The 26,204-nt window shown below is 56.0% G+C and overlaps 1 protein-coding gene across 2 annotated transcripts; it reads right to left on the reverse strand.

Moving 5' to 3' along the window:
* Positions 1-2,013: 2,013 nt before the first annotated feature.
* On the reverse strand, positions 2,014-17,876 carry MDFI (MyoD family inhibitor). 2 transcript variants are annotated; one of them, XM_077904067.1, is made up of 5 exons: positions 17,028-17,876; positions 15,986-16,072; positions 8,436-8,618; positions 5,513-5,737; positions 2,014-2,773 (listed from the first exon to the last, which is right to left on the reverse strand). In XM_077904067.1, exons 2-5 carry the CDS (start codon positions 16,059-16,061, stop codon positions 2,517-2,519), a joined length of 741 nt encoding a protein of 246 aa, XP_077760193.1. In that variant the 5' UTR covers positions 16,062-16,072; positions 17,028-17,876; the 3' UTR covers positions 2,014-2,516. The 2 variants fall into 2 exon arrangements, with proteins under 2 accessions (XP_077760193.1, XP_077760194.1); XM_077904068.1 differs by lacking the exon at positions 17,028-17,876 and adding an exon at positions 16,208-16,302.
* Between the last annotated feature and the right edge of the window lie 8,328 nt (positions 17,877-26,204).

The following is a 26,204-nucleotide window of genomic DNA, read 5'->3' on the forward strand; positions in this document are numbered from 1 at the left end:
GAGTCTGTGGGTGTGAGTGTGAGCTTGTGTGTGCTGGGGGGAGGCTGGCTGAAGCCTGCCCCTGTCCCGCCCTCACCAGCTCAGCCTCTCGGGTTTCAGCCACTGTCCTAAAGAAAACAGCCCCGAGCCTGCAGCAGGAAATGGCTATTTGGATTGGAGAGGAGCCTCTTCCTGCCACGGCCCTCGGAGGGGAGAGGGCCAGGGAGGGGGCCTTCCTGCCCACCTGGACCAGACCTGGTCAGGCGCACTGCACCCCTCCTCCCGGCCTCCCTAACGTCAGACCCCAGCCTTGGGAAAGCCTTGAGGCGGGGCAGGGACTGAATGGATGCCCCCCACCACCGTCTGCCCTCCTGGGGGCCAAGAGCCACAGCAGTGGCAGCTAGTGGCCTTCCTGTGGCCATGGGAGCAGAGTGGCACACCCTCTGATGGCGCGGCCCTGTCCAAGTCACAGCCATCCCACCTTCAGGCATATGCTACAGACGCAGCTTATGCATGGAAGAGTCCGTGTTCACGCGGACTTGTTTGTAGCAGAGAAAAAAAAAGGGAAGGGACTAAGTGGAGCTGGGTAACCAGGTTGTGGCTCGGGCTTCAGTGGAACTCTGGGCCGTTCTTCGCTGCGCTAAGGAAGGTCCCTCAGACAAATGGTCAAGTGATAAAAACAGTGCTGGACAATGTGTATAGAATTTCGACATCTTTGTAAAATAGAAAAAAAAAAGAGAGAGAGAAACTAGGTATATAAGCTTGTGTACGCCCAGGTGAGACTTTTGAGCCTATTGTACTTTGGGTGTGCAATAACTAGGCACAAAACTTCAGATCACCAGATAGATAAATGAACATGGGGGCGGGGGTGGGGTGGGTGGAGGAGATAGGGCTGCTCTTGGCTTTGGTGTTGACTATGTGACCCTGGGCAGGTACCCTCCTCTCTGTGTCCTGAGTGTCCTACAAAGTCCCAGAGGTCAGGGAAACCTTGCCGTTGGCAAGCAAGCACTGTGTACCTGTTGGGGGGTGGGGGGGATGTGGGGGAGGCGCATGGTGGTCGGGGCAGTTCTTCTCAGGGCCTCTTATATCTCCTTCTGCTGTGACTGCACCCCCCTCCCGAAGTCATGGGCTGCTCCATCATATGATGTTCTTTAAGAGTTCAGATTTCATCCTCTTCTGAGCTCCCTCCTTCTTTCAGAAACCCTCCAGGCCACTAGTGAAAGCAGTACCCACCAATTACTCCACTTTCCAAGGCCTTCTTCAGCCTTCTCTTCTCAGGATGATCCAAGTCCAATCACCAAACTGCCCTGTCACTCACCCTGGACCCCTCCTGGCTTCCCCCAGGTCCCAGATGGGGTGGGGAGGCCTCAGTCCTGCCAGCCCTCCTCCCTGTGGAAGCTCCCTCTCCCCCAGGGGAGCCCTGCAGGGCTCAGGGTTACCCTCCCCACAGACATCAAGGGTGCTGGCCTTGAGGCTTCCGCACATGGCCTCCGAGGCTTCTGCTAGTCCTGCAGGTCTTCTTCCCTCTCGGGCCCTCTGACAGGGCACTGAGGCTGGGCCAAGTGACCCCCCACTTGGGCCATATTTGCCTCCCAGTGCAGCCCAGGAGCAAGCCCATGCTGGGCCCCGCCACAGCTGCCCCCACCCTGGGCACTGCTCTGCCACCAACACAGGCAGCACCCAAGCCTCGGAGCCATCATGGGGAAGGGTGGGGAAGGGCTTCAAGAAGCAGGAGTCAGCAGGAGATTAATTAATCAAAACCCGAACACATCTGTTGTTAATTAATTCTATGCCAAGGGTTAACTCTTCCCTCCCTGGGCTTTCCCTTCCCTTTGGTGGGAAGAGGGAAATCATGGGGGGGAGTTGGTACACCTCTTCTTCCTGCCTTCGTGGGAACGTGAAGGAGGGAAGGGACCCCAGAGGGCAGGGAGGCCCCCTCTACCATTTGGGTGCTTGGTGTGTGTGCTGGGGTGGGGGTGTGTTTGCTTTGGAGACGCGCAGTCCACGGACACTACTCGTGAGTGCTGAAAGATCTGAGATGGACAAATAACTTTATTTACAGCAACAAATAGAACATACCCTCCCTCCATTCCCTCCCTCTTCCCTTCCAGTCTTTTCTATACCCTTCCTGTCCCTCGTGGCCCAGCCCTGCCCCCTGGGGGACCTCAGGGGTCACTGTAAGAGTCAGGCCCCCATGAGGGCCCGGGAAGGAGACTGGGCAGGGGCTCGGCCCAGAGCGGGCTGGGGTGTCTCACTTCACATTTTGCTGTCCTCGGAGCCAGAGGGGGGAGGCGGGCCCCAGGGGCAGGGAGAGGTAGAGAAGCACACGGCCCACCGGCGCCGCCTCCCTCTCCCCGTTCCTGCCCCCCCTGCCCCCTCTTCACAGTGTTCAGCGGCCCAGGCCCCAAGGGTCCCCGCACCGCTAGGAGGCAGCGGCGCTGCGGGGGGGGGGGGGGGGCGCCCCTCCCTCCTTCCCTCCTTCCCTCCTCGGAGCTGGCCCGGGCACATCCCCCCAGCCCCGGGCGGCGGGGGCGGCGTCAGGAGGAGAAGCAGAGCCCGCAGCACTCCATGCAGATCTCCAGGCAGTCGGCGGACTCGCAGCAGGCGTCCACGATGCCGCAGTCCAGGTCGCAGGGCAGGTCGCAGTCGGCGCACTCGCCCGAGCCGCAGCAGCAGCAGCAGAGGCACGAGTCCTCGGAGCTGCAGGAGCCGCACGTGGCGCAGTCCAGGACGATGTTACACAGCGTCAGGAACTCGCAGAACAAGCAGGACAGGATGCAGTGGACACAGCAGTCTGCGGGCGTGGGGGTGGGGGTGGGGGACAGGGCCGGTGAGCCGGCCGGGCCAGGAACCCAGCCACAGAGGGCTCACCCAGTGCGCGGCTACCCTCCCCTTGCTCCTGCGCCCACAGAGGGATGAGATGAGGGGCTCAGCTTCCCTCTGGCTGATGACCCCAAGGAACAGAGTTACATGCACGCACCTGCCTCGCTCCCTGCAGAGCGGGGCTCTGAGCCCCCGCGGTCTGGATTCTGAGTCCCTGCTCTTCCTCATCCTTAGTCATTTATTTAACAAACCCACGTGGTCCCAGGTCCCAGGCACTGTTCAACAAGTGTTGAACATGCCCAGCAAGTGTTAGGCATGAATGGAACTCATTTAAATTTGGCAACAACTCCATGAGATGGGGCTACTATTAGCCCCACTCTACAGATGAAGAAACTATGTGAAGCACATAGAAGTCACTTCAAAATATACCCAGAATCCTCCCATTCTGCTCATCTCTCACCCAGGCAACTGCAAAAATATTCTCACTGGCCATCCCAGTCCCCACCTTTGACTACCCTTCCCTGCATCTACTCCCCACACATCAGCCCAGAGGGACCCTTGCAAAAGGTTGGCAGAGTGCATCCCTCCTGCGCTCAGAACCCTCCAGTGGCTTCCACCTGCCTAGAAGTAAGATCTGGTCTCCTCCCACACTCTTGTCTCCTGAATCACTGCAGCGGTCTTCCGAGACCACCCTCTTTAAAACTGCAGCCTGCTGCCCCACCCCAGCACCCTTAGCCCCTTGCCCTGGGCTGCTTCGCCTTTCCCGGGAAGGACTTAGCACCTTCCACACCACTGCACAGCTTTTTCCTCCTACTGAAACGTAAGCACCACAAGGAGAGGCATCTTTGTTCGTTGTAGTCACCGATACGTTACAAGACCCTAGAAAGCACCTGACATTGAGGGGCTGAGTACATAAATGGTAAGTGAATTAATGCAGGAGCCTACCCGTGGACAGTCAGCTGGTAAGTGATGGAGCTGGGAACCGAAACCAGGCAGGCTGGCTCCGAACCGCTCCGTGCGCTGCCAGGATGCTGAGTTGGCATCCCTCCCAGAGGCTGGGCATGCAGCAGAGCATCCAGTTCCCCTGACCAGGTGTGCCCCTGGCACAAGGCTGCTGGTCCTATGGGAGTCCCACGTGCCACAGAGGGTCTGACTCTCTCACCCCATTTCCGTGGAATGGGACTGAGGTCTTGCACCGCTAGAACCCCTGCAAACTACCTGTAAACTGAACAGGGGAGTTCTCTTCCAATGCAAATCCGATGAAGCCACTTCCTTGTTTAAAATCCTTCAATGGCTCCCTATTGCCCTCCAGATAAACACTTTTTTTTAAGAGAGAGAGCAAGAAAGCACTCCTGTGGGCCCACCTGAAGCACGGGGTGAGGGGCAGAGGAAGAGAGAGAATCTTAAGCAGGATCCATACCCAGCATGGAGCTGGAGGCAGGGCTCAGTTCCAGAACCCCGAGGTCATGACCTGGGCCGAAATCAAGAGTCAGCCCCTTAACCGACTGAGCCCCCAGACGCCCCTTACGCTCCAGATAAAAAGTCTAGGTCTGATCCACAGTTCACAAGGTGCCTCCCACCCCCACAGCCCCTGCCTGCTTGGAGTTTCACCTCTCCCCATTCCTCACCTAGACTTAGATAATCTAGCCAAACTAGCCATTTCTCCCTTCTATGCTAATGCTCCCCTGGCTGGATCCTCCTAGTGACCCCCCCTTTTTTTTTTCCTAGTGACTCTTTAAGGCTTGCTCAGACACCTCCAGAGTTTTCCCAGACTCCCCTCCTCAGCTTTCTAGGCTGGTGTGGGTGTCCCCTGTGTTTGCATAATGTCCCGTGTGTGGTTTTATCACTGTATTTATCACCCCATATGGTGATTACCTGTTTGTCTTTCTCATGAGAGCTTTATGAGGCCAGGGACTGGGTACCCAGCCCATAGCACAGTACCCGGCTCACAGCAGATGCCCAGTACATTTAAATGGATGAATATTCCCTTCATAATTAAGACTGGTGAGCAGAATCTGCCCTGCGGGAAGGCTGATGAACACATTCCGTGCAAATGTGTACACTGAATCCTGTTTGCAGAAGACCAGGCTGGCATCGCCCAACGTGGACAGGACTCACTCAAAACTTCTGGGGTGAAGGTCAAGTACCACTTGAGCCACAGGCTGCTGTCACCCACACTGAACTGATGCCTGGTGGGGCAGGGAAGCCAGCTGCCCAGGGTGGCCCAGCAGAGGACCCTCGTGTTACCACAACAATGGCTAGTGTATCTGGGTTCTCTGACTTCCTGCCACACCCCCAGTTAATATCTGATGGTGCATCCTTTTATTCTGCTCTCACTAAACAGATGGTCCACTCCTTGAGGAAAATTTTGTTTCCAGAACTTGACTGGCTTATGCTGGCTCAGCCCAGATGGTTTTGTTCCTTGTTACAGCAATTCTGGGAGAGCATGGACGGGAAGGGATTAGTCTTGAGAACAGAGCTATGCCTCACTTTACCCAGCAGGTGTAAATTGGCAGATTCCCTGGAGGCAGTGTGAACACCGGGTCTCCTGGGCCCCACCTGGAGGTTCAGATCCCATTGGCCTGGAGTGGGGCTGAGCCTGCATGTAACCAGCAACTTGGTAAGGGTGCTGCTGCTCGTCCCTGCATCACGCTTGGAGGCGCCCAACTTGGAAGGCCTTGTCTAGGGAGAGCGGGGATGGGGTGCTTACCTTCCTGCGCCTGGAGGGGGATCTGGGAGGCAGTAGATTTGGTGCTGCTCTTACTCTTCTTGCTGCCCTGGCTGGCTAGAGATGGGTGCGTCTGCAACTTCCGGTGGGCTTTAGGGCCACCCAGGGCACCATTTCCTGCCCGCCTGGTGCTGCTCAGCTCTGAGGGGTGGCCTGAGCCATTTGCCACTAGTGGGGTGCAGCCCAAGGGGTTCCCCTGAGGCTGGCCTAGAGAGATGATGAGAAAGATTAATGGGGGTGAGGGTGGGGGGCGCCCAACCTCCCAGAGCTCTGCCCTAATCCTGCCTTCTTTCTTAGATATACCACGGGTCACCTAGCCAGCCCTCTATTCTGCAGATGGGGAAACTGAGGCCCAGAGAACAGAACTGACTTGCCCAGAGGCACATCAGGAAATAGTAGAGTTGAGCCTGTCTTTTCTGGAAAAGACAGAGGTGCAAGGCAAGAGCAGAGGCTCAAAGCCCCGGATCCCACCATCTTATCCCATGTGAAATCCACTCTTCTGCTCTTGGGGTCCTGGGGTTTTGGCAGGAGTGGCAGTGGTCAGGGAGGAGGGATAAGGACTGTTTGGCTGGGGTGCAGAGGACAGCAGTGAAGCAGTTAACCTTCACCTTGGCCCCTGCCAAGCCCCCAGCTGTTTTTGCCCTTGGTGTGCTGGGTGATTTATTGGAAACATCTGTTTGGAGATGAACGCCCTGGCCCTGGACTCCAGGGGCACCTCAGAGGAGCCCCTCTATCTCCTCTTCCACTTCAACTCCCCTGCCCTGTCTGCTTTTGTGGGGTGACTGGCAGAAAAAACCTAGTAGGGGGCCCAGAATGAGGGGGGAAAGAAGGCAAGAGATGCCCATGGGGAGATCCCTGAGGTCAGGAACTCTCTGAGTCCCCATCCCAGGCTGAAGGACCAAGCTTCAGCTTCATCACTGGGGTACAGAGAAGCTGGGGATAAAGCACCCAGTTCCTTCCTTACACTAGATTTGCTCACCTGAATGGTGTGGTTCTGTTTGCAAGAGATGGGGGGCAGACGTGTGTGTGTGTGTGTGTGTGTGTGTGTGTAGGAAGGGACTGAGAAGGGGACGTGGAGAGCTCTGGGACACCTCAGTCATTCAGGGCTGCTGGTTCCTGGGTGGCACCCTCTGTAAATGCCTAAACGTTGGGCACTTTCATCCCATAGGCATGGGGGTCTGGGTCCCTGACTCCCTCCAGGCCAGGCCTCTGGGTTTGAACTGTACGAGAAGGAGGTGTCTTGGAGGGTGGTGCTGGAGGTTGCAGACAGGGGAAGGTGGCCTCAGTGCTTCCCCTGCCGGAGAGGGCTGGGCCTGCTGAAAGATGGTTGTAGTGACATCACATCATGGAGCACTTCCTGCCTGCCAGCCACTCTTCTGAGTGCCTGATGTGCCATTCTCTCACGAACCCTCTCAGTTTCTCCCTAGGGCAGTATCCACCTTTCACAGAGGAGGGAACTGGGTCCCAGAGAAGCAGAGTAACTTGTTCACTGTCCCACAGCCCTGAGAGGGCAAAACTTGCCCAAAGTTCCACAGCTAGGAAGTGGGGCGAGGATAGGATGGAGGTGAGGGGAAGGAGCTGAAGGCTAGGTGGGGAGTCAGGGGAGGATGGGACACGGGACTCTGGAGAAGCTCCACGCTGGGAGCCTCTGGCCCTGAGGTGTGGCTGGTGCCTGCATCTGGGTAAACAGGGGGAAGGCCAGGGGAAGCAGCCAGGCCTGAATCATCCTGCTCCCACCTCCTGGCCCCAAGGCGGGAGACCAGCCTGAGTCCTCGGCCAGCTTCCGTGCCCCCTGCCCTGATGCCTACACATGGGCACGGTGGCCAGAGGGCGGGAGTGTGTGGTGAGGCTGAGGGCCCTGGGAGGTTCGGACAGACACAGAGCTTGCTGTGGCCATGGCCGTGGGGGTGGCCATGGGGACTGAGTCACAGAACAAACACTTGGGCCCCTAGACACAGAGGTGTCTGTCCAACTCCCATCCAGGCCCCCTCCTCTGTGGCCACGGCGCTGACCTCTTTCTCTCAATTCTGCTGGTGGGTGTGTCTAGAGGAGGCTGAGGGCAGTGCGCTAGCAGGATTTAGTAACCCTGACTTCCAGGGAGTCCAACTTAGCCCCAGCTGCCCTGGCAGAAGGCGGCTCCCTGCTCAGCCATGCCAGCTGAGCAGACAGGCAGAGGAAAGAGCACTGAGCCAGGAGACCCGAGTTCCCCGGCTGTGTCCAGGCTGCGTGGTTCTGTGCGCCTCGGTTTCCTCACCTGTAAAACGGACCTGGCGCTGGCCATCCTGCTGCCTCACTACAGGCTGGTTTGAGGAGTTTGTGAGGCATCATTCAGGGAAAGAAGGCTGGAAAGTGCAAATGTGTCTATAGATTTTGTGACCCCTATTATTAATTACAAATGGCTCTGGCTGCCTCCTCCCCTGCTCGTGAGGGTGACGGGGAAGAGTTCTCTCCCTCCCAGGACCTCCGTGGAGGCCTTGAGACAAGCCTGGGAATAGGCTCCTTTCTGTTCAGATTAGCTAGGGGCTTCTCTCTTTCCTTTTCACCCTGGATCCCCTGAAGGGTGGGCTGTAGCGGGCTCTGGCTTCTGGCCCTCAGCACCCCCAGCTCTCTTCCTCCTTTCATACGGCCCCACGCCCTCTTGTCTTGAACCATATTGCCTGGAGCCCGTCCACGCTCCTTGTGAACTGATGTTATACTCATCATTTTGTATGTGAAGGGCTCTTTCCTAGACAGCAAGGGCACTGACAGTGTGCTACACCTTTTCATTGCCCACACTTTGAGGCTCTGGCCCCGTGCTAGGCTCCCGCGGGCACCCACCATGTTGCTGCCAGCCCGTATGGATAGGATGCCCCTAGGGCAACCCCTACATGTTACCACTCCCAACCCCTGGCCCTCCAGGACTCACGTGTCACAGCTTCTGTGGGGACATGGAGGTCAGTGCTGTCCAGGGCCTGAGGGGCCCCAGGGCCATTGCCTTGGGGCATGGGGGGCGCCGCCTCCTCCAGGGAGCCCTCCTCTAGCGCTGTCTCCAAAGGGTGAGTGGATCCTGTTACTACCTCCAGCCCAGGCAGGAGGGATGGGGTCTGGGCTGGAGAAAAAACACACGACCAAGGTATATTTTCCTGGTGCCCTCCTGTCTGCCCGGCCCTGGTCCCCTTCCCACAGCCCAGAATGCCATGTGCCCTCATTCCTGGTCTCTTTATACCAGCTACCCAGCCCTTACCCTCTCTGGCAATAGTGCCAGACTCCAAAATAGAAAGCTGCCAAAACACAAGCCACGAGTGGTCAAGAGTGCGTGTATCTATGTGTGTACATGAGCGTGTGCACGTGGGTCTGTGAGTTCATGGGGGAGAGGGGCCAGGGATGTGCAGTAGAAAGGAGGGAAGTGGGGAGAAACACGGCACAGGAGAAGATAGACAAGGATGGAGACACAGGGACAGGGAAAGAGTCAAAGGAAAGGTAAGAAGGAGGGACAGACAGCATCAGAAGGCAGGATTGGGCACCAGAGGAGGGGTCCCCCAGAAGCCCCGTGACACAGGCCTGGAACAGGAAGGAGACTCAGCAGAGACTCCGTGAGGGGGAGGCAGGGGCGACAGAGAAGGGAGTGTGCTGTACGAGCAGGGCCAGAGGGACAGGCAGTGAGAAGCCAGGTCAGGGAGAGACCATGATAGCAGGAGAGAGGTTCAGAGACCTGGGGGTGAGGAGAAGGATGGGCCAGGCAGGAAGGGAGGCAGGGAGCCGGCCCAAGACACTGGGAAGAGGCGGACCGCAGCCACATGTAATTACAGTGACCAGCTCGGCCCCTCTGCGCAGGGTGGGCGGAAGGCAGAAATGGAGCCACCTTCAAACCCACTGCTCCTGAGGCAGCAGGACTAGGCCCCCTGGGCCCAGGGGAAGAGGAGTAGGGGGTTGGGAGTGGGGGCCCAAGCAGAAAGGGGCTTGAACTCCCAACTCTTAGCACCACCAGGGTTGCAGGAAGGCCTGAGGGTAAGGGGGGAGAAGGAAGGCAAGTCAGGGGTCATGGGGCTCGGGGCCAGGCTAGCCATTCCAGGGTGTAGGGTGCATCCTGAGCCTCTCATCAGACCCCCCAGTTGTGCACTCAGGGTGACAGGGGCTTCGACAGGGTGTTGAAGGCATATACCCACTATATGCCATGTTGAGAGCAGGGCAGACACAGAAATGAGAGACTCAGAGAAACACAGACACCACGAGGGCACAGGGAGAGGAGAGCCACAGGCAACGGCGGAGAAAAAGAAAGGGCAAGAACCCAGAGCGTAAATGATCAACACCCGCCTCCTCACACACCACACAAAGTGACCAAGAGAGAGACACGCCCCGGGCGACCGAGAGAGATAGACAAAAGACTAGTCTTAGAAATAGAAAGGCCTGGTGCCAAGAAACAGCTCTCCCTAGAAGCACAGGGAGCAGAAAAGTCAGACAAAAGGGGGAGCCCAAAGAGACTCAATCACAGAGAACGCAGGCGCCTGCATGTGTTGGTCTTCGTCTCCCTTCTGTCTCCAGATGAAGGCCAGGCTGAGAGAGGAGGCCCGGAGAAGGCCACCGTTAGAGGAGCCAGTGAAGGTGGGGCCTGTAGGGCAGGGGGGCTGGGAGCAGCCTGAGGGGAGGGCACCACTCAGGGGCTCAGCTGCACTGGTGGCCCTGAGCAAGCCCTGTTCCAAAGATCCCCATCCCCCATGCAAGGGTGCCCCAGGGGGCCCAAGGAGGCAGCAGAGAGAACAGCAGGCTTGAGGGATGTGCTTACACCTGCCTAGGAAAACCCAGCAGAGACAGGTGTTGGGGTGGGAGAGGGGCCCAGGGCTCCTGCAAGCTCTGGAGGGCTGCAGAGTTATATGCTGGGCACCCCTCATGGTGACCTCGGCTGCTCCAAGGAGGCAGGGGTCAGTTCCGTCCTGCCCCATCCACTCTTTGGGCCAGTTGAGAGCCCCCTCACTACTGGGCTAATGAGTGGGGAGTCAAATGGCTTTGGAAGATCCCCGGGCTGGGACAAGGGGAGCAGGTGAGGACATCCAGGGAGGAGCGATGCCTGCTGGCTGGTGCCTCTCCCAGCCCGAATCCTGGTCTACAACAGGTCAGCTGTGGTTCCTGGGGGCCAAGACCAAGCTGGCTTGAAGAAAGAGGCTCAGAGCTTGGTCCTAGCCCCTAGGAAGGGAGGGGCCTGCCCGGGTCCAGCCTCTGGCCCTAGAGGCACCGTGCCACGGCTGGACAGGCAGCGCTGTCTCTCCTGCGTGTGGTATAATGAAAAAGGCCTGAGTGAGGAGCTCGGAGATCCAAGCCCTGGCTTTTAGCACTAAGCAACTTGGCCAAGTTACCAGGACTTGTGTTCCTTTGTATGTAAAGGGTGGGGAGGAGGGTCCTCATGCTTGTCCTTCAGGGTTTCCTAGAGTAAATGAACTGCTCAGCAGTGCCCTGGCATGTAGGGGCCATTCATGAAACCTTTCCATCCACCCACCTACCTTCCTTCCTTCCTTCCTTCCTTCCTTCCTTCCTTCCTTCCTTTCTTCTTTCTTTCCTTTTTCCCTCTCTGCACTGTTTGGTTTACCATTTATTAAGCAGCTATTATGCACCTTGCAATAGGTCAAGTGCTAGGTAGACCAAAGCAAGGAAGAGGGGGGCCCTGTCTCAGGGGTTCTCTGCGGCGGCTGGTGGGCAGTCCCAAACACTTCGGGGCAGGAGGTACACTAGGGCTGTGGAAGCTCAGAAGATGGGCACCCATCCCGGGGGTGTGCATGCATGTGTGTGCGTGTGCACATGCGTGTGTGTGTGTGTGTGTGTGCGCGCGCATGTGCACGCATGTATCCAGGAGGCTTCCTGGAGAAGATGGTGCCCATCCTGGGTCTTGAATGATAATCAGCAAAGAAGGAAAAAAAGGACATTTCAAGAAAAGCAGCAGGGTGAGCGGCTGCAGCATGAACAAGGGAAGCCACAGCCATTGGAGGTGTTGAGGCCAGTTGGGGAGCCTAGAGAGCCCGGACCTCGCAGTCACTTCCTAGGCTTTCTCCTGAGGTCACTGGGGTGCACACTGATGACACCATCAATCCTGTAGTAAAAGGAGATTGTAGTAAAAGGGATTGCAGCTTTCTTGGCCTACCTCCAGGGTTGGAGAGGGATGAAGGCAAGACAGAGGGGTTAGGGAGACTCGTCCCCATTTCTGCCCTCCTTCCCCACTGTCGCCACTCTCTGGCAGTCTCTCCTTGTGGGTCACCTCCAGGGCTGGTGACCTTGAGGCCGATGGGGGCAGCTAGTTAGAGAGCCTGGACCAAGTCCCGAGGAGGCCCTCCTGCAGGAAACCTGCCATTCTAGGGCGAGCCTCAGACGGGGGACAGATATCAGGGAGGAAAGACAATCCAGTGCAGTCACCTTGACCTGGAAACACAGAGGCACAGGCCTCCTGAAGCCAGAAGGGGACTCAGCAGATGTGACACTAAGGGCCTAAGAGGAACCCGTGCTAAGTGGCCAGAGACACAGAAGCAGAATGAGAATGGGAAGGCATCAAGCTCAGGGGAAGACCTGAGCTACGAAGGAGATACTACCCAGAAGGCCTGGTGCCAAGAAACAGCTCTCCCTAGAAGCACAGGGAGCAGAAAAGTCAGACAAAAGGGGGAGCCCAAGTGCTCAACCATCAAGAGAACAAAAGAGCCTCATTTTGCTTCTTGGGACCAGGAGCCCCTGCTGGTCAGCCACAGAGGACATCTCTGGGGAGAAGCTCCCATAAGAATGCTCGAGAGGGTAGAAATGCAGCATGGGCTGGAGGGAAGCAGTGGCCAGCAAAGGCCAAGGATTCTTACATGGATGCACAATTCATGTTTGGCATAAAGGGGTCTGCCAAGGAGGGCAGGAAGCGGGGGTGGGATGCTGGCGTCCCTGGTTAGGGCCCCATCCTCTCCGGAGGCACCACCTGCCCGCCCAGCTATATATACCTACTCCATTTGTCCAGAGAGCACTTTTTTCTAATGTTCACAGGGGCCCATACACGATATACTGGTGGCATCTCTGAGCAGAAGCCCCAGCCCCACACCTCTTTCTAGGGTCTCCATCTACAACAGGGAATGCAGAAAGGCAGCAGCCCCTTTGCCTCAATATACTATCTTCTGTAACACAGGTTAGGGTTTGAGCCAATGCCTTGAGTTCTGGAAGGACCTCCCAGAATGGAGTGGGAAAGTCCTGTTTAAATCCACAAGCATGGGGCGCCTGGATGGCTCAGTTGGTTAAGCGTCTACCTTTGGCTCAGGTCATGAACTCAGAGTCCTGGGATTGAGTCCCACATTGGACTCTTTGCTCAGCAGGGAGTCTGCTTCTCCCTCTCCCTATGGCCCTTCCCCATGCTTGTGCCCACTCTCTCACTGTCTCAAATAAATAAATTAAATCTCAAAAAAGAAAAATCCATAGCCCAAGAGGGAAGGCCAAGAGACTCACAGCTTCAGCAGGAGCCCACAGCTGCCTGCTGTCCACCAAAGTAAGAGGTGTTCCTGGACCGAGGAATGGGGGGGACCTCTTTCAGGTGGGATGGGTTCACTCCAAGCCTGTTAAGTGCCCACAGGGCCTTTGTTCTGGAGCAACAATCTCTGGTGGCTCAAACCCAGACCTCTCCATTGTCTTGTGAACAGAGGAGCCGAGCGTCCCCCTTGGAGCTCTGACTATCTCTGGAGAGGGCCAGAACTTCTCCACTCAGAGAGCAGTGACTGGAATCCCACACTCCAATCTCTCCTTGGCCTGGTATTCAAGGGCTCAGTCTACATCTTCAATTTGATGAATGGACAGAGATCCTGTGTTCCAGGCAGCCTGATCTCTCCATGGCCCCAGGTCACCACTGGGCCTTCTGACAATGCTCCAATCCACCCATTCTCATATTGTTCCTCTTGACCAGAAGGTTCTAACCCTCTTCTTTCCCACTCCCCTAATCGAACCGGTCCTTCAGGGCTCAGCTCTAGCTCCTCTTCTTCAAGCAAGCCTTCCCCTGACACCCAAGCCAACGGTCCCTCCTTGGAGTGGCCCATCTACTGAGGACTTAGCATCAATCTAGCCATCCTCTTGTTACTTAGGACTGGGGAGTGAAGTTCTGGCAGTGAGCACTCAGCAAATGTCTGGTGGTGAGAACTGAGTCCTGGAATTTAGGATGCCCCAGGTTAGGGCAAGAAAAGAATGAGGGGGTGAGGCCTGGGGGAGTGGGCTCCAAACCCCAAGGAGAGAATGTGGGCTCACTGGATGCACACTTGTGACATACTAGTCACAATCCTGGCCACCAGGCTGAGGACTGAAGAGGGCCTGAGTTGGCCAGTTAGGCTGGGTTGGGTTGGTTTTATTTTAGGTCTGAAGGCTCCAATTCCCCAGGAAATTCAATTGAGAACCAAGAGCTGGAATGTGACGCCTCAGTGCTGGACAGAAATCTTCTGTGGGTTAGGGAGCCAGGCTCTCCAGGGCTCACAGGGTGGAGTGGGGAGGAGGCACTGGGGGAGCCGAGGGTGTGGGGGCTTGGCCACTTGCCCCAATCAGAAGTGCCCCAAGTCCCCTTGCACCCTGTCTGCATCTGGGGCAGTTGAGGGGGGGTGACTTCCTCCCTGGCAGTGCTGCCAGCCGGGGGGCCCTAGGAGCAGTGCTATGGCCTGGCTGGCTGTTCAGCACTCAGCAGGGAGTGTGGGGGACTCTGGTCTACGCTTCAGGCGGCTGTGGGGTTTTGGCTGGGTCTCTTGCGGTTTGGGCTTCCTGGGCAGCAGGGTTCATTCTCCCAAGGCGGCAGAGCCAGGCCTCCTCACATTATGAAAGCCACATTGTCTGGCCCAGCCCAGGCTGGGGAGGGGGCTCTCTGGGCTGCTGGAAGGGTGGGGGGAGGGTGCCTCAAGTTACAGACTGGGGCTTACCCCTCTAGGTGGCCCACCCTGCCCCAGAACATTGAGTCCCCAGCTCCCTGCTGAGCCTCAGAATGGGTCACACGGGAGAGCACATCTTGCAAGGAGGTAGTAGGTGACAGAGCAGAGAAAAAGGAGAAGTGGAGAAAAAAGGCAGGGCGAAGGGAGAGGGTGGAAGAGAGGCCCAGAAAGTGGAGCGGGGAGGGGGGTGGCCAGTGAGAGAGGCCAAGAAGGAGAGAGGTTCTCAGAGAGAAAGATCCTTCCCGTCCCGCCCCAACCTCTCTCTCCAGGCTGAAAGAAGTGCACTTCTTGGAGAAGCTCATCCCCCAGAAGTCTCTGCTCCAGGGGCCCCAGGAAGAGGAGAGAATCTGAGGCTGGGGGGGGGGGGTGCTCAGCCGACACATTAGTCCCATGTATGTGCTGGCCCTTGGCCAGACATCTCCCACTTGTCCTCACTCTGCTGTAGGAGACGCCCCACCAGGCCTGGCTTGGGTGTGCACTAGGTAGACGGCCTTCCCCAACAGGCACACAGGCCCCTCTGGGCAGATGTGGAGACTGAGGCCCAAAGGGGGAAGGACTTGTCCAAGGCCATCAGCCAGTTAGTGTCAGACGGAGGTCCAGGACCAGACCTTCTTTCTTATTCAGACACTCAAAGAGGGGAGAAGAGGAGAATTGGGGTGGCTGAGAGGAAGGCAAAAGAATGAGACCAACCTACACTGGGTTTAAAGTCCAGAAATCTGGGCCTAGACTCCTGCTCTCCACCCGGCTGCCCCCGAACAAATCCCAGCTGCTCCTGACTTCTCCCTGGCCCTGCCTGCCACGGGGAGCCTCGGCCTCCATGGGTATCGCAAGGAGACCGGTCTGAGGGCCACAGCCAGCACCCCCAGGGAGCCACAAAGCCTTCCAGGGTTGGGAGGCTCCTGCAGGAATCCCAGAGAGATTACAGACCCCGGGAGTTGGGGTAAGTGCATTTCACTTGGTTGGAGTGTGTGTGCGTGCGTGTGCACGCGTGCGCGCCTGCAGGGTCGGAGCTGCAGGGAACGGGGCCGGGCTGGGGTGGGGAGGAAGACGAGGGAGACAAGATGGCAAGGAGGGGAGGGGCTGGGTCCTGGAGCCGCTCGAGGCGGACAAAAGTTTTCGGGAAGCGCTGCGCTCCGGCTGGGATGGGGGAAGGGAAGGAGAGAAGGACTCAGACACCCCAAGCCCCGCCTGGGGCCCCCATAAATATTTACACACTGGGCAGAAACGGTTAGGACACGAATCCCAGACGGACAGACACCGCGGTGTGTGTGTGTCTGGTGTTGGGAGTGGGGGTAGTTGGAGCCAATTTGGCGCAGCCGCTGTCTCCACTCGGCCCTGCCCCCATCACCCCAGCCCTCCACTCTTCTTGGACCCGGTCCCCGATTCCCAGTGTCCTCACCCCCCATCCGCACCCAAGCTCCCCGGAACCGTCTCCCCGCGTTTCAGGGAAAAGGAGTGAGGGTGCGCAAATGCCCCCACCCACTCCCCCAGCCCGCCTCCCCGCCCCCCACCCCCCTTCCAGCCGCCCGCCCCGCTCCCCTCCAGCCTCGCTCTCCATCCCAGGTCCTACCTGGGCCCGGGGCGGCGCTGGGGGCACCATGGGGCGCGTCGCAGTGAGGGGGGCGCTGGCCGCTCACCTGGGACATCGGCCCGGGACCTGCAGAAAACAGGGCTCAGCGGGCGGGGCCGACCTTCCCCCTGGCGCGAGCAGGGCAGAGGGGGACGCGCAGGGGGTGACCGCGCCGCCGACGCGCGCCTCCCCCCGTTCCAGCGCGGCCACCGACCGACTTACTCGTGCAAGCTGCGCGCCACTCGCTCGGCCCGCGGGGATCACCGCCCGGGGGCTGCCATGCGCGCCTGCGGAGGGCGCCCCACCGAGGGGCCGCTCGGCTCCCCGCCCTGGCCCCGCGCCCCCTCCCCTCTCACTCGCTCCTTTCTCCCATCGCGGCGCCAGCGCGCGCCGCTCGCCCCCTTCCTTCTTCCTTCTCTCTCTCCCGCCCCCTCGCTCCTCCCCGGCTCGCCTCTCCCCTCCCCTCCTCCCAGGCCCACCCTCTCCCCGCCCCCTCCTCGCCTTCCCCGTCGCCCCCTCCCCCCCGCGTCCCGGCCCCGAGCCGCCTGGGCCGGACACGTCTGTCCGCGGGGCGCCGCGGCCCGAGCCCCCACAGGAAGCCGACTCCTCGCGTTTCCTCCGCGACCTCGGAGCCCGGCCCCAGGCTCCCCAGATCCCCGCTCGCCCCCAGGCCCGGCGCCCCGAGGGGCCGCCGGAGGAGCTGCGGCTTCGCCTTCTGCCCTGAACTCTGCAAAAGTTTTCGGAAAGTCAGGAGAGTGAGAGAGAAACCGCTCTGACCGCAGCCACCTCGAGGCAATTGCCTCAATAGTCGTGGCCCCAAATCTCATTGTCCCAAAGGTGGGAGTGATCAGAGACCTCGGGCCCTTCTCCCACCCCGTAGGGCGCCGCCCGGGGCCGGGGGCTCACAGACCTCGTGCTCGCTCGCGCCGCCAGAAGCTGTCCCTCGGGGAACCCGGTTGGTGGCCGCCTGGCCTCCCGCGTCCCTAGCAGTCCCGAGCATCCCGAACCCCCAGCCCCGCCAGCTGTGCGTGAGAACACCAACCTCGCAGGCAGAGGGAGTTCCCCGAGTTCAGCCCTTCTTTTGGCTCCAGACCGGAATCCGAGGCCTTCCAAGTTGCGGGTGCGCGAGGAGAGAGGACAGAAGGGGCCCCTGCAGGCAGGGACGGCCCGACGGCACATCTGCGGCCGTGCGGGTCCCTCCCGGGGGCCCTGGGGACGGAAGGAGCCGCCGTCGGGCAGCGCGGGGTGGGGGAGGGCGAGGACCCTCCACGCGACTCTGGGGCCAGGACCCGACGAGGGCCAGGGTTTGGAGGCTGCGGCCCCGCGGGCGGGGGCCGGGCGCGCCCGTGGGACGAGCCTCAGGTGGGGCCGCCGCCGAGGTGCCAGCTCCGGGCCGCGCTTGACCCGGGCGGCCTGGGAGCCCAGCCTGGGCGCCCCACCGCGCCCGCCAGCGAGCAATTAGGGAGGCGGCGGCGGCGGCGCCGGGCCAGTTCCCCCCAGACCCCGCCTTCCCGCCGGCCCGAAGCCCGAGGCTGGGACGCGGGGGCCGAGCGGGGGCCGAGCGGGGGCCGAGCCGGGGACTCGCTCTCTCCCGGCCTCCTCCGGCCCCGCAGGCGCTACTCACGCCCTCCAAGGCCCCTGCGGCGCCGTCGCGGCCAGGACGGCGGTGGCCCCACGGTGCTCGCCGCTCTCGCTCCTCGCCGCCGCGTCCCTGCGGGGAGCCCAGGTGGCTGCGGCCGGAAGGGGGGGCCCCGGCCCGGGAGGAAGGGTCCCGCTCCCGGGGCCGGGCTCCCTGCTGCGGGGCCCTGGCCTGGCGTCCCGGGAGCCAGCCCGGATCCGGCTGCTGTCTGGGAGCTCTGGAGAGCAGAGTGGACTCCCCCTTCCTGGCAAGGGCTGAGTCACCGGGACGCACCCGCGCCGGGCTCCGCGACTGCTGCATTCTTACCGGCTTACCTGGGCCTGCGGCGTGGGCCTCGCCCTCCTCCAAGGGTGGCGGTGGGGGGCAGGGGACGTTGTCTCCAGGGCAGCCCCCACCTTCTCTCTCTGTCCTCTCCTGCATATGGGGCCTCCTCCTCAAGCACTGACCCTAAGTGATGCACCCCTTCTCAATCCCTATCCCCGCCCCTAAACTCTGGGTCAGCCCAGTCCTCAGCCTTACTGTTAGTCGCTGGCTTGAGCTCAGAACCCTAGGAATCTGGCCCTGCACTAATTAATATGTTTGGTTTGTTGGAAATGTAAAATATGCTCTAAGTTGAATCCCACATGCCAGTTTTACAGGTGTGCTCAGTTCGTGGAAATTCAGCACGGTGAACATTTAAGGTTCATGCGCTTTTTTGGTGTGCCTATGATGCTCCAATAAAAAGTTAAAAAAATGAACACTCATCAAAATCAACACTCCAGGACAGAGCGCAGTAGGATGTAATGGCCAGGGGGCGGGCCTCATCCCCATGTTTCCCTGGTGAAGTCTTTTCATCTCTCTGAGCCTCCAGAGGGATCAACATTGGGGCCCTCAGGGTAGAAATCGGCCCTTTCACTGTTATCCAGGACTAGGACTAGGGTAAGATAAATGGGGCACTTAGCTAGGGTGCAAAATTTAGAAGGGTGCTGAGACAAAGAACGTTTTAATCCAATATTTTAGTATTTAAAAAAAAGCCAGAACAGCAAATTACAGCCCTGCTGGCCAGCTGCCTGTTTTTATAAAGTTTTATTGGAACCAGGGCTGGCATTAGAGTGAAGCCAGTGAGACGGGATCGTGCGAGTGCAGACTTACATCCTGTGTTGATTTAAGATGTTGGCAATTTGTGCATCGTGGAATTTTTTTTCTTGCATTCATTTTGATTTTTAGACATATTGCAGGAAAATATTGTTTATCTTCATTGCAGAGTCTTCTGATGCCCCTTTAAGTTTTGCACCTGTGCCAGGTGCCTTGCTCACTCTAGGCCTTGTATACCACTCTTCCTGAAGGACCTGGCTAGGACCCTAGGGTAAAGGAGCATAGGTTGAAGTTTCCCCCCTCCACTCACTCACACACAACATCAGGTGGGCTCTGCTCCCCAGCCCAGGCCTTGCTTTCCTGGAGCCCACTGATCAGTTCAGAGTAAAATGCCAAGTCCTTACAATGGCTTCCTGCCTCCTTTAGGTGGGTTCTTCCCACCTTCACCTCCATCTTTCTCACTCATTCCCTTCTGTCCTCACTGCTTCCTGAGTTTTTCTACTTGTCTCATGCGCTTGCCTCAGGGCCTTTGTTCTTGCTCTTTTCTCTGCTTAGAATGTGCTTCCCTGAAATCTTCCTGTGGTCTCCTTTGTTGTTTCCGCATTTCTTCTGCTTATGTTATCTTCTCAGAGAGGCCATCCCAGACCCCTCACTGTCCACTCACACCACTTTATTCTTCTTCAATGACCTTTTCACCATGTTTTCTATTACATTTTCTTGTTTATTGGCAGAAGGAAGCTCCAGGAGGGGATTCTGTTTGTCTGCTAGCATATTCCCTAGAATTGTGTCTGCCCCAGACAGCTCAATAGATAGTTCCAGTTTCACAAGAGGCTGAGGGGGAAGGGGCTAATGGAAGTCACGCAGTGAGCAAGTGGCAAAATCTGACTAAACCCCAAGTTTCCAGACTCCCAAACCAGTGCTCTTTCCAGCCTCCTGGAGCTTATTCTAATCCCTTCCCCCCAGAGCCCTCCAGGCAAGGAAGGGTGACAGTGACCCTGCACAGCTCTCCTGTATAGTCCTTTGCACACAATGCACTCACAGACCTGGCCAGGCTCCAGGCCCTGGTGTCCACCCCTTCCCACTGTCCAGCAGACATGCACAGTTCTTCCTGGCTTCCTGTTTCTGGCACAGAGCCGGTCGGGAGCGGCTGGGCTGGGCTCCGCAGCTGGACCACAGCTGCGCTCTCTACCATGCCCGGGAGAATGGGGAACAGGACATTATGGCGCAACCTCCCAGCAGAGGGCTGTGTAGAAGGGGGCGTGTTTGTGTGTAGCCTGGAGACTGCTGGATCTGAACCAACCCAGAACCTCCAGCTCCCCTCCCTGACTAGCTCCCTGAGGGCCACTTTGTGGGGAATTGGGCTCTAACCTCGCCCCGCCGCTTCCTGATAGAAATGCCAGCCCCTTACTAGACATTTCTAGATCTGTTGCTTCCTTGAAAATCCCCCCAGTCTGGATAGTTCATATAACCATTTTACAGATGAGGAAACTGAGGCCCAGGTAAAGTGACTTGCTAATGGCCACACAACTAGTAGTACACGTAGCTGGGACTTGTGCCACAATTTCCGAGGCCCCAGGCAGCGCCCATTCCAATTCCTGACACGGCCTTTAGCACATGGCGGGAACTGCTGTGTTCTTCATCATGTGTCACCACCTCCAAGCTGCTTGCTGAATATGGTGACAGGATCCCCTGCAACGCATCTCTGGCTCATTGGTGGTTGGGGTACCAGGCACACGGCAGAGGAGAAATGAGTTGGGTGGGTGTCAGGGAGACCCACTCGATCTGCATCCTGGTTCAGTCCCTTCTACCTAGCTTTAAATTTGATTGTGGGCAAATCACTTGAACTTTCTGAGTCGCCCGTTTGGGAAGGGAAGGGGAGTTCCTACCTCGCCACTGGGGGAGAAATTAAGTGAGCACCTGGTACAACTTGGTTGTGTCTCAGTAAATGTTAACTCTCTTGCCGACACTACCCTCCCCAGCGCTCGCCCAGCAGCAGGTGAGGGGAGCTTCAGAGGGCCCCTGTCTGTTGTGCTGAGCACCAAGCCCTGCTTCCCATGGGATACGCGCAACAGCGTTTTACAGTAACTCGCCGCCAATTTAATAGTCATGGTAGTAAATACAGATTAATATTAAATACCGATATTTCTCCTGCTTCACAGATGAGGAGACCCAAACACAGAGGGGTTACGTAACTTGCCCCCACAGAGGACCTCTTCTCCTTCATCCCTGTGGTAAGCTGGTTAACTGTGAGCTGTTATTCACATAAAAATGTCCTCTGTCAGTGGCATCCAAACAACTCTTCCTCCTCCGTCGTCGTCGTCGTTGTCGTCTTCTTCTTCTTCTTCTCCATAATTCAACTTTGTAACAATTATAAGTAAACCTGTTAGAATTATCTGGACAGTGCCAGAATTTGGATATAAAAAAGTACTTTATTTTTAAGAGCTTTTTGAAATTTACAACAAAATTGAGCACAAACCACATCCACCATATACGCATATACCATTTACCATATACCCATATATCACCCAAAGTCCAGAGCCTACATTAGGGTTCACTCTCGGTGGTGCACATTCTATGGGTTTAGACAAATGTGTAATGACGTATATCCAGCACTATGGTATCATACAGAGTCATTTCACTGCCTGCCCTAACCCTGAGCAGCCACTGGTCCCTTTCAGGTTTTGCCTTTTCAAGAATGTCACGTAGTTGGAATTACGTAGTTTGTAGACTCTTCAGATTGGCTTCTTTCACTTAGTAATGTGTATTTAATGTTCCTCCATGTCTTCTCATGGCTTGCTAGCTCATTTCTCGTTAGTATTGAATACTATTCCATTGTCTGGATGTGCCTCAGTTTATTTTCCCCGCTCACCTCCTGAAGGATATCTTGGTTGCTTCTATGTCTTGTCAATCACGAATAAAGCCATTATAAACATTCATGTGTAGGTAGACATAAGTTTTCACCTCATTTGGGTAAATACCAAGGAACATGATTGCTGCATCATATGCTGAGAGTATTTTAGTTCTGTAAGAGACTGCCAAACTTCTTCCAAAGCGGCTGTACCATTTTGCATCCCCACCAGCAGTGAATGAGAGTTCCTGTTGCTCCACATCCTCCCAACATTTGCTATCTTCGATGTTTTGGATTTTCGCCATTCTCATGGGTGTTGGATGCAGGCATGTACTAGATGTGCAGTGGTATCTCCTTGCTGCTTTAACTTGTGCTTCCCTAATGACATAGGACGTGGAGCATTTTTTTCATATGCTTGCTTATCATCTGTATTTCTTTGTCAGTGAGGTGTCTGTTTAGATCTTTTGCCCATTTTTTGGTTGGGTGCTCCATTCTCTATTGTTGAGTTTAAAGAGCTCTTTGTATTTTGGATAGCAGTCCTTTATCAGACATGCCTTTTGCATGCAAAATATATACAAAATTATAAACAGCCATTATAAACAGTCATGTGCAGGTAGACATAAGTTTTTATGTACTACATTATTAATTGCTTTAAGTTGTGGTAAAATATATATAACATCAAAAATTTTCCACTTTGTTTTTAATTGTGCAATTCACTGGCATTCATTGCATTCAAAATGTTGTGCCAACATCACCACTATCTATTTCCAAAAGTTTTTCATCACTCCAAGCAGAAATGCTGTAACTCCTAAGCTGTAAATCCCTACAGTTAGCTTCCCAGGGTGGCTATGGCCATGACAAAGTACAAAAACTAGGTGGCTTAAAACAACAGTGATTTATTGTCTCCCCGGTTCTGGAGGCGAGGAGTCTGAAATCAAGGTGTCAGCAGAACCACGTTCTCTCTGACAGCTCTAGGCAGGGCTCCTCCCTTGCCTCGTCTGGCTTCTGGTGTTTGCTGGCAATCCTGGGAGTTCCTTGGCTTATAGACACATCACTCCAGTCACATGGCTGCCTTCTCCCTGTCTTCACATCATCTTCCCTCTGTGTATGTGTGTTTCTGTGTCCAAATGTCCCTTTTTAGAACTGAGTGGGAAAACTTAGAGAGGGAGACAAACCATGAGAGACTCTTAACTCTGGGAAACGAACAAAGGGTTGCGGAAGGGGAGGTGGAAAGAGGGTTGGGGTAACTGGGTGACGGGCACTGAGGAGAGCCTGTCTGGGATGGGATGAGCACTGGGTGTTATACTATATATTGGGAAATTGAACTTCAATAAAAACAAATGAGATAAAAATGTCTCCTTTTATAAGGACACCAGTCATATTGGATTAGGGCTGCCCACCCTCATGACCTCCACCTGGTTCAGTCCACACAGACCCTATTTCTCAATCGTGCCACATTCTGGGGCACCAGGGGTTAGGACTTCAGCACATCATTTTGGGGAGATACAATTCAACACATAATACTCCTAGTTCCTTCTTCCCCGTGAGCCCATGAAAACCTTCAGTATGCTCTCTGTCTCTTATGCATTTGCTGATTCTAGATATTTCATGTAAGTGGAATACAAGATTGGTCTTTTTGTGCCTGGCTTATTTTACTTAGCATAATATCAAGGTCCAGCCATGTGGTAGCGTGTATCAGAGCTTCAGGTGTTTTTTTTTTTTTATGGCAAATATTCCACTGTATGGATAGTAGACCACGTTCTATTTACTCATCCATGTATTTGATGGACACTCAGGTTGTTTCTGTCTCCTGGCTGCTATGGATAATACTGCAGTGAAAGCTGGTATATGAGCCCTTCTGCTTCCTCCAAACTCTATTGACAGGGCAACTTTTTCAATGCAAAACGTTGAATATGGGCACCTGGGTGGCTCAGTGAGTTAGGCCTATGGCTCAGGTCATGATCTCTGGGTCCTGAGATTGAGCCCCACATCGGGCTCCCTGCTCAATGTGGAGTCTGTTCTCCCTCTCCCTCTGCCCCTGCTCCCTACTTGTGTGCTCTCTCTCTCTCTCTCTCAAATAAATAAATAAATAAATCTTTAAGAAAAGTTGAATATCAATCCCGACATGTGTCTATTGACTGATAAATTATATACCTGCGCTATTGTTAATAGAAAATGTACATGACAAACATCATCAAAGCAGCAAAATAAAAGGGGAGGTACCTGGCTGGCTGTCAGTGGGGCATGTGACTCTTGACCTCGGGGGCGTGAGATCAGGCCCCGCATTGGTCAATAGAGATTGCTGAAAAATAAAATCTTGAAAAGTACATAAGTAAAAGTTAAAAAAAAGAAAAGTAAAAAGATGAGACAAAAAGAAAATAAGAACGAATCTGGTATAAAAATAAGTAAATGTAAACAGATGTTCTTTCCTGAATCCCACTTTGAGCAATGCGGTACTGGTCTTAAAGGGATATATGTGATTGACAGACTGGTCTTAACCTACTGGTTATAGCTTTCTTGGAGCCCATATTTCTTTGACGATCTGATGAATGCTATGGGCACTCTCTCCAAAAATTCCCCCTCAAATAAACAAAGCTTTTCCAACAGGGGTTTGGGAGATGCAGGGACTCCCAGGAAACCTCATTTAAGATTATTCGCCTTGTTATTATTATTTGGGGGACCACTCTGAAGTGGCAGAGTGGTATTTGGAGGTAGGGAGCAAGAATTTTACCTTCCTCCATGGCCCTGTTCTGAGGCTATTAAGTCTTTGATGGCAACCTGACAAAGCAAAACAGATGGAAAGTAGAGAGAGTGGGATTGAGTCAGATAATCAGAAAGTGCTTCTAATAGCCATGAGGATAAAACAGGACTGCAGGGGGGTGAAAGAGGTAGTAGAAGTGAAGGGGGTGTTGAGTGGGGGGTTGTGAATCCTGGTCCCTGAAGATATCCATTGGGGAGATGGCCTCCCATTGGAGTGGCAGGTGATCTGGCCTAAAGCCGTCCAGCTGATGGGGCAGGGGTGGGAATATGCCAGAGTCTTACTAAGGGGAAAGTCACCGAGAGTTTCCCTTCTGCTCTGGGCCTTGTAGTGAGAAGAAACAGAGCATTTTCACATTTATCATCTCACTTATTATCATCTGTATCAATTAGTGTCCAATTGGGAAAACAGAGACCATTCTAGGTGCTTCAAGCAGAAAGGGACTGAATACAGGGGAGATTGGTCACAGATGTTTTGGAAGGGAGGAGGTGGTGCTCAGAGGCTAGGAAGCTGCTAATATCCCTGGTCTGGAACCCACAGCCTGCGGATGGCGTTGAGCAGCTGGGAGTGCTACTAGCTCTGCCCTGGCTATGGCTGGAATGGCTGCCACTGGGCAGATCCAACCAGCCCACACGCCCAGTGCTGCTGCCAAAGTGCCTCCCCCAGGACCCACCACTGCTGCCACTTCAGGAGCCACCTGCGGGGGACACGTGGGGGCTCAGCGGTTCAGTGTCTGCCTTCGTTCAGCTCAGGGCATGATTCTGGGGTCCTGGGATCGAGTCCCACATTGGGCTCCTGCAGGGAGCCTGCTTCTCCCTCTGCCTGTGTCTCTGCCTCTCTCTGTGTGTCTCTCTCATGAATAAATAAATAAAATCTTAAAAAAAAAAAAAGTATCACCTGTGGAAGAAGCAGGTAAGGCTGCTTCTCTCTCTCCATCTCTTACCAGTTCTTCCCATTGGCAGAATCAAACTGGAGTTTGGGAAATGTTTTTAGGCTTCAGGCACCTGCAGAGCGCAGAAGGCCAGCGGATGAGAGCCAAGAGGAGAAGCACCAGCACACCCCAGGTCCACACTCAGAATAGATCCCCTGTTTGCCCCTGTATTTTCACCCCTCACCGAGTCCGCCCTCTTTGAGGATGGGGTGCTGTTTGTTCACCACACTTTCTCCGGCACCTGGAACCAGTACCTGACTCAGTGCTCAATCAAAAGGCTCTTCCCCAACCACTCTGTCCTCTCGCCAATAGAGTGAATGTTCTCCACTGTTAACATGCAAAGGAGCCAAGGTCCAGAAAGTCCTGACTTGCCCCGAGGGACCCAGTTGCCGTGACATGCCTGCCTGGGAAGCCTCAGGAAGGCCCTGGGCAAGCACAGGGCTGACTCGGCAGCTACCGCTTGCCCGCTCCTGGTCACGCCTGCCCGTCTGGCTGTCCCCAAGCAAGTGCTGAGCACAACGTGGATGCCTCCTTCTGGCCTCCACGTGCTCCTGGAGTGGAGGCCAAGAGGGGCTGACTCAGCCGTGACCTCTTCAGGGCTGGTTACTTCCTTCTGCCCCGGGAAATAGGGCATCCTGGTGGCTCTGCCGAAAAGGTCCAAGGGGAGGTCAGGTAGACTAGGGTGAGGGGGGGGTGTGCTGGGCTGGCCCCTCCTTCCTGCTTCCCTGGGGTGGAGCTCTCCACCGCAGGGTCCCGACTGTACTTCTGGTGACCGGATTTCCCAAATCAAACATTGGCGCTCGAGGGTGGACACATGACTGGCTGAGAAAAATGGTATTAGAAGTGGGGTCTCGGGCAGCCCCGGTGGCCCAGCCGGTTAGCGCCGCCTGCAGCCCGGGGTGTGATTCTGGAGACCTGGGATCAAGTCCCACGTCGGGCTCCCTGCATGGAGCCTGCTTCTCCCTCTGC

The sequence above is a fragment of the Canis aureus genome, chromosome 7 (genome assembly GCF_053574225.1).
Source record: "Canis aureus isolate CA01 chromosome 7, VMU_Caureus_v.1.0, whole genome shotgun sequence".
Lineage (NCBI taxonomy): Eukaryota > Metazoa > Chordata > Mammalia > Carnivora > Canidae > Canis > Canis aureus.

Coding starts and splice junctions, on each gene's coding strand:
- MDFI (XM_077904067.1), bottom strand. CDS start 16,061: ATGTCCCAGGTGAGCGGCCAGCGCCCCCCTCACTGCGACGCGCCCCAT. Junction 5,738..8,435: donor CCCCACAGAAGCTGTGACAC/GTGAGTCCTGGA, acceptor TCATCTCTCTAG/GCCAGCCTCAGGGGAACCCC. Junction 2,774..5,512: donor CCCCCTCCAGGCGCAGGAAG/GTAAGCACCCCA, acceptor CCACGCCCGCAG/ACTGCTGTGTCCACTGCATC.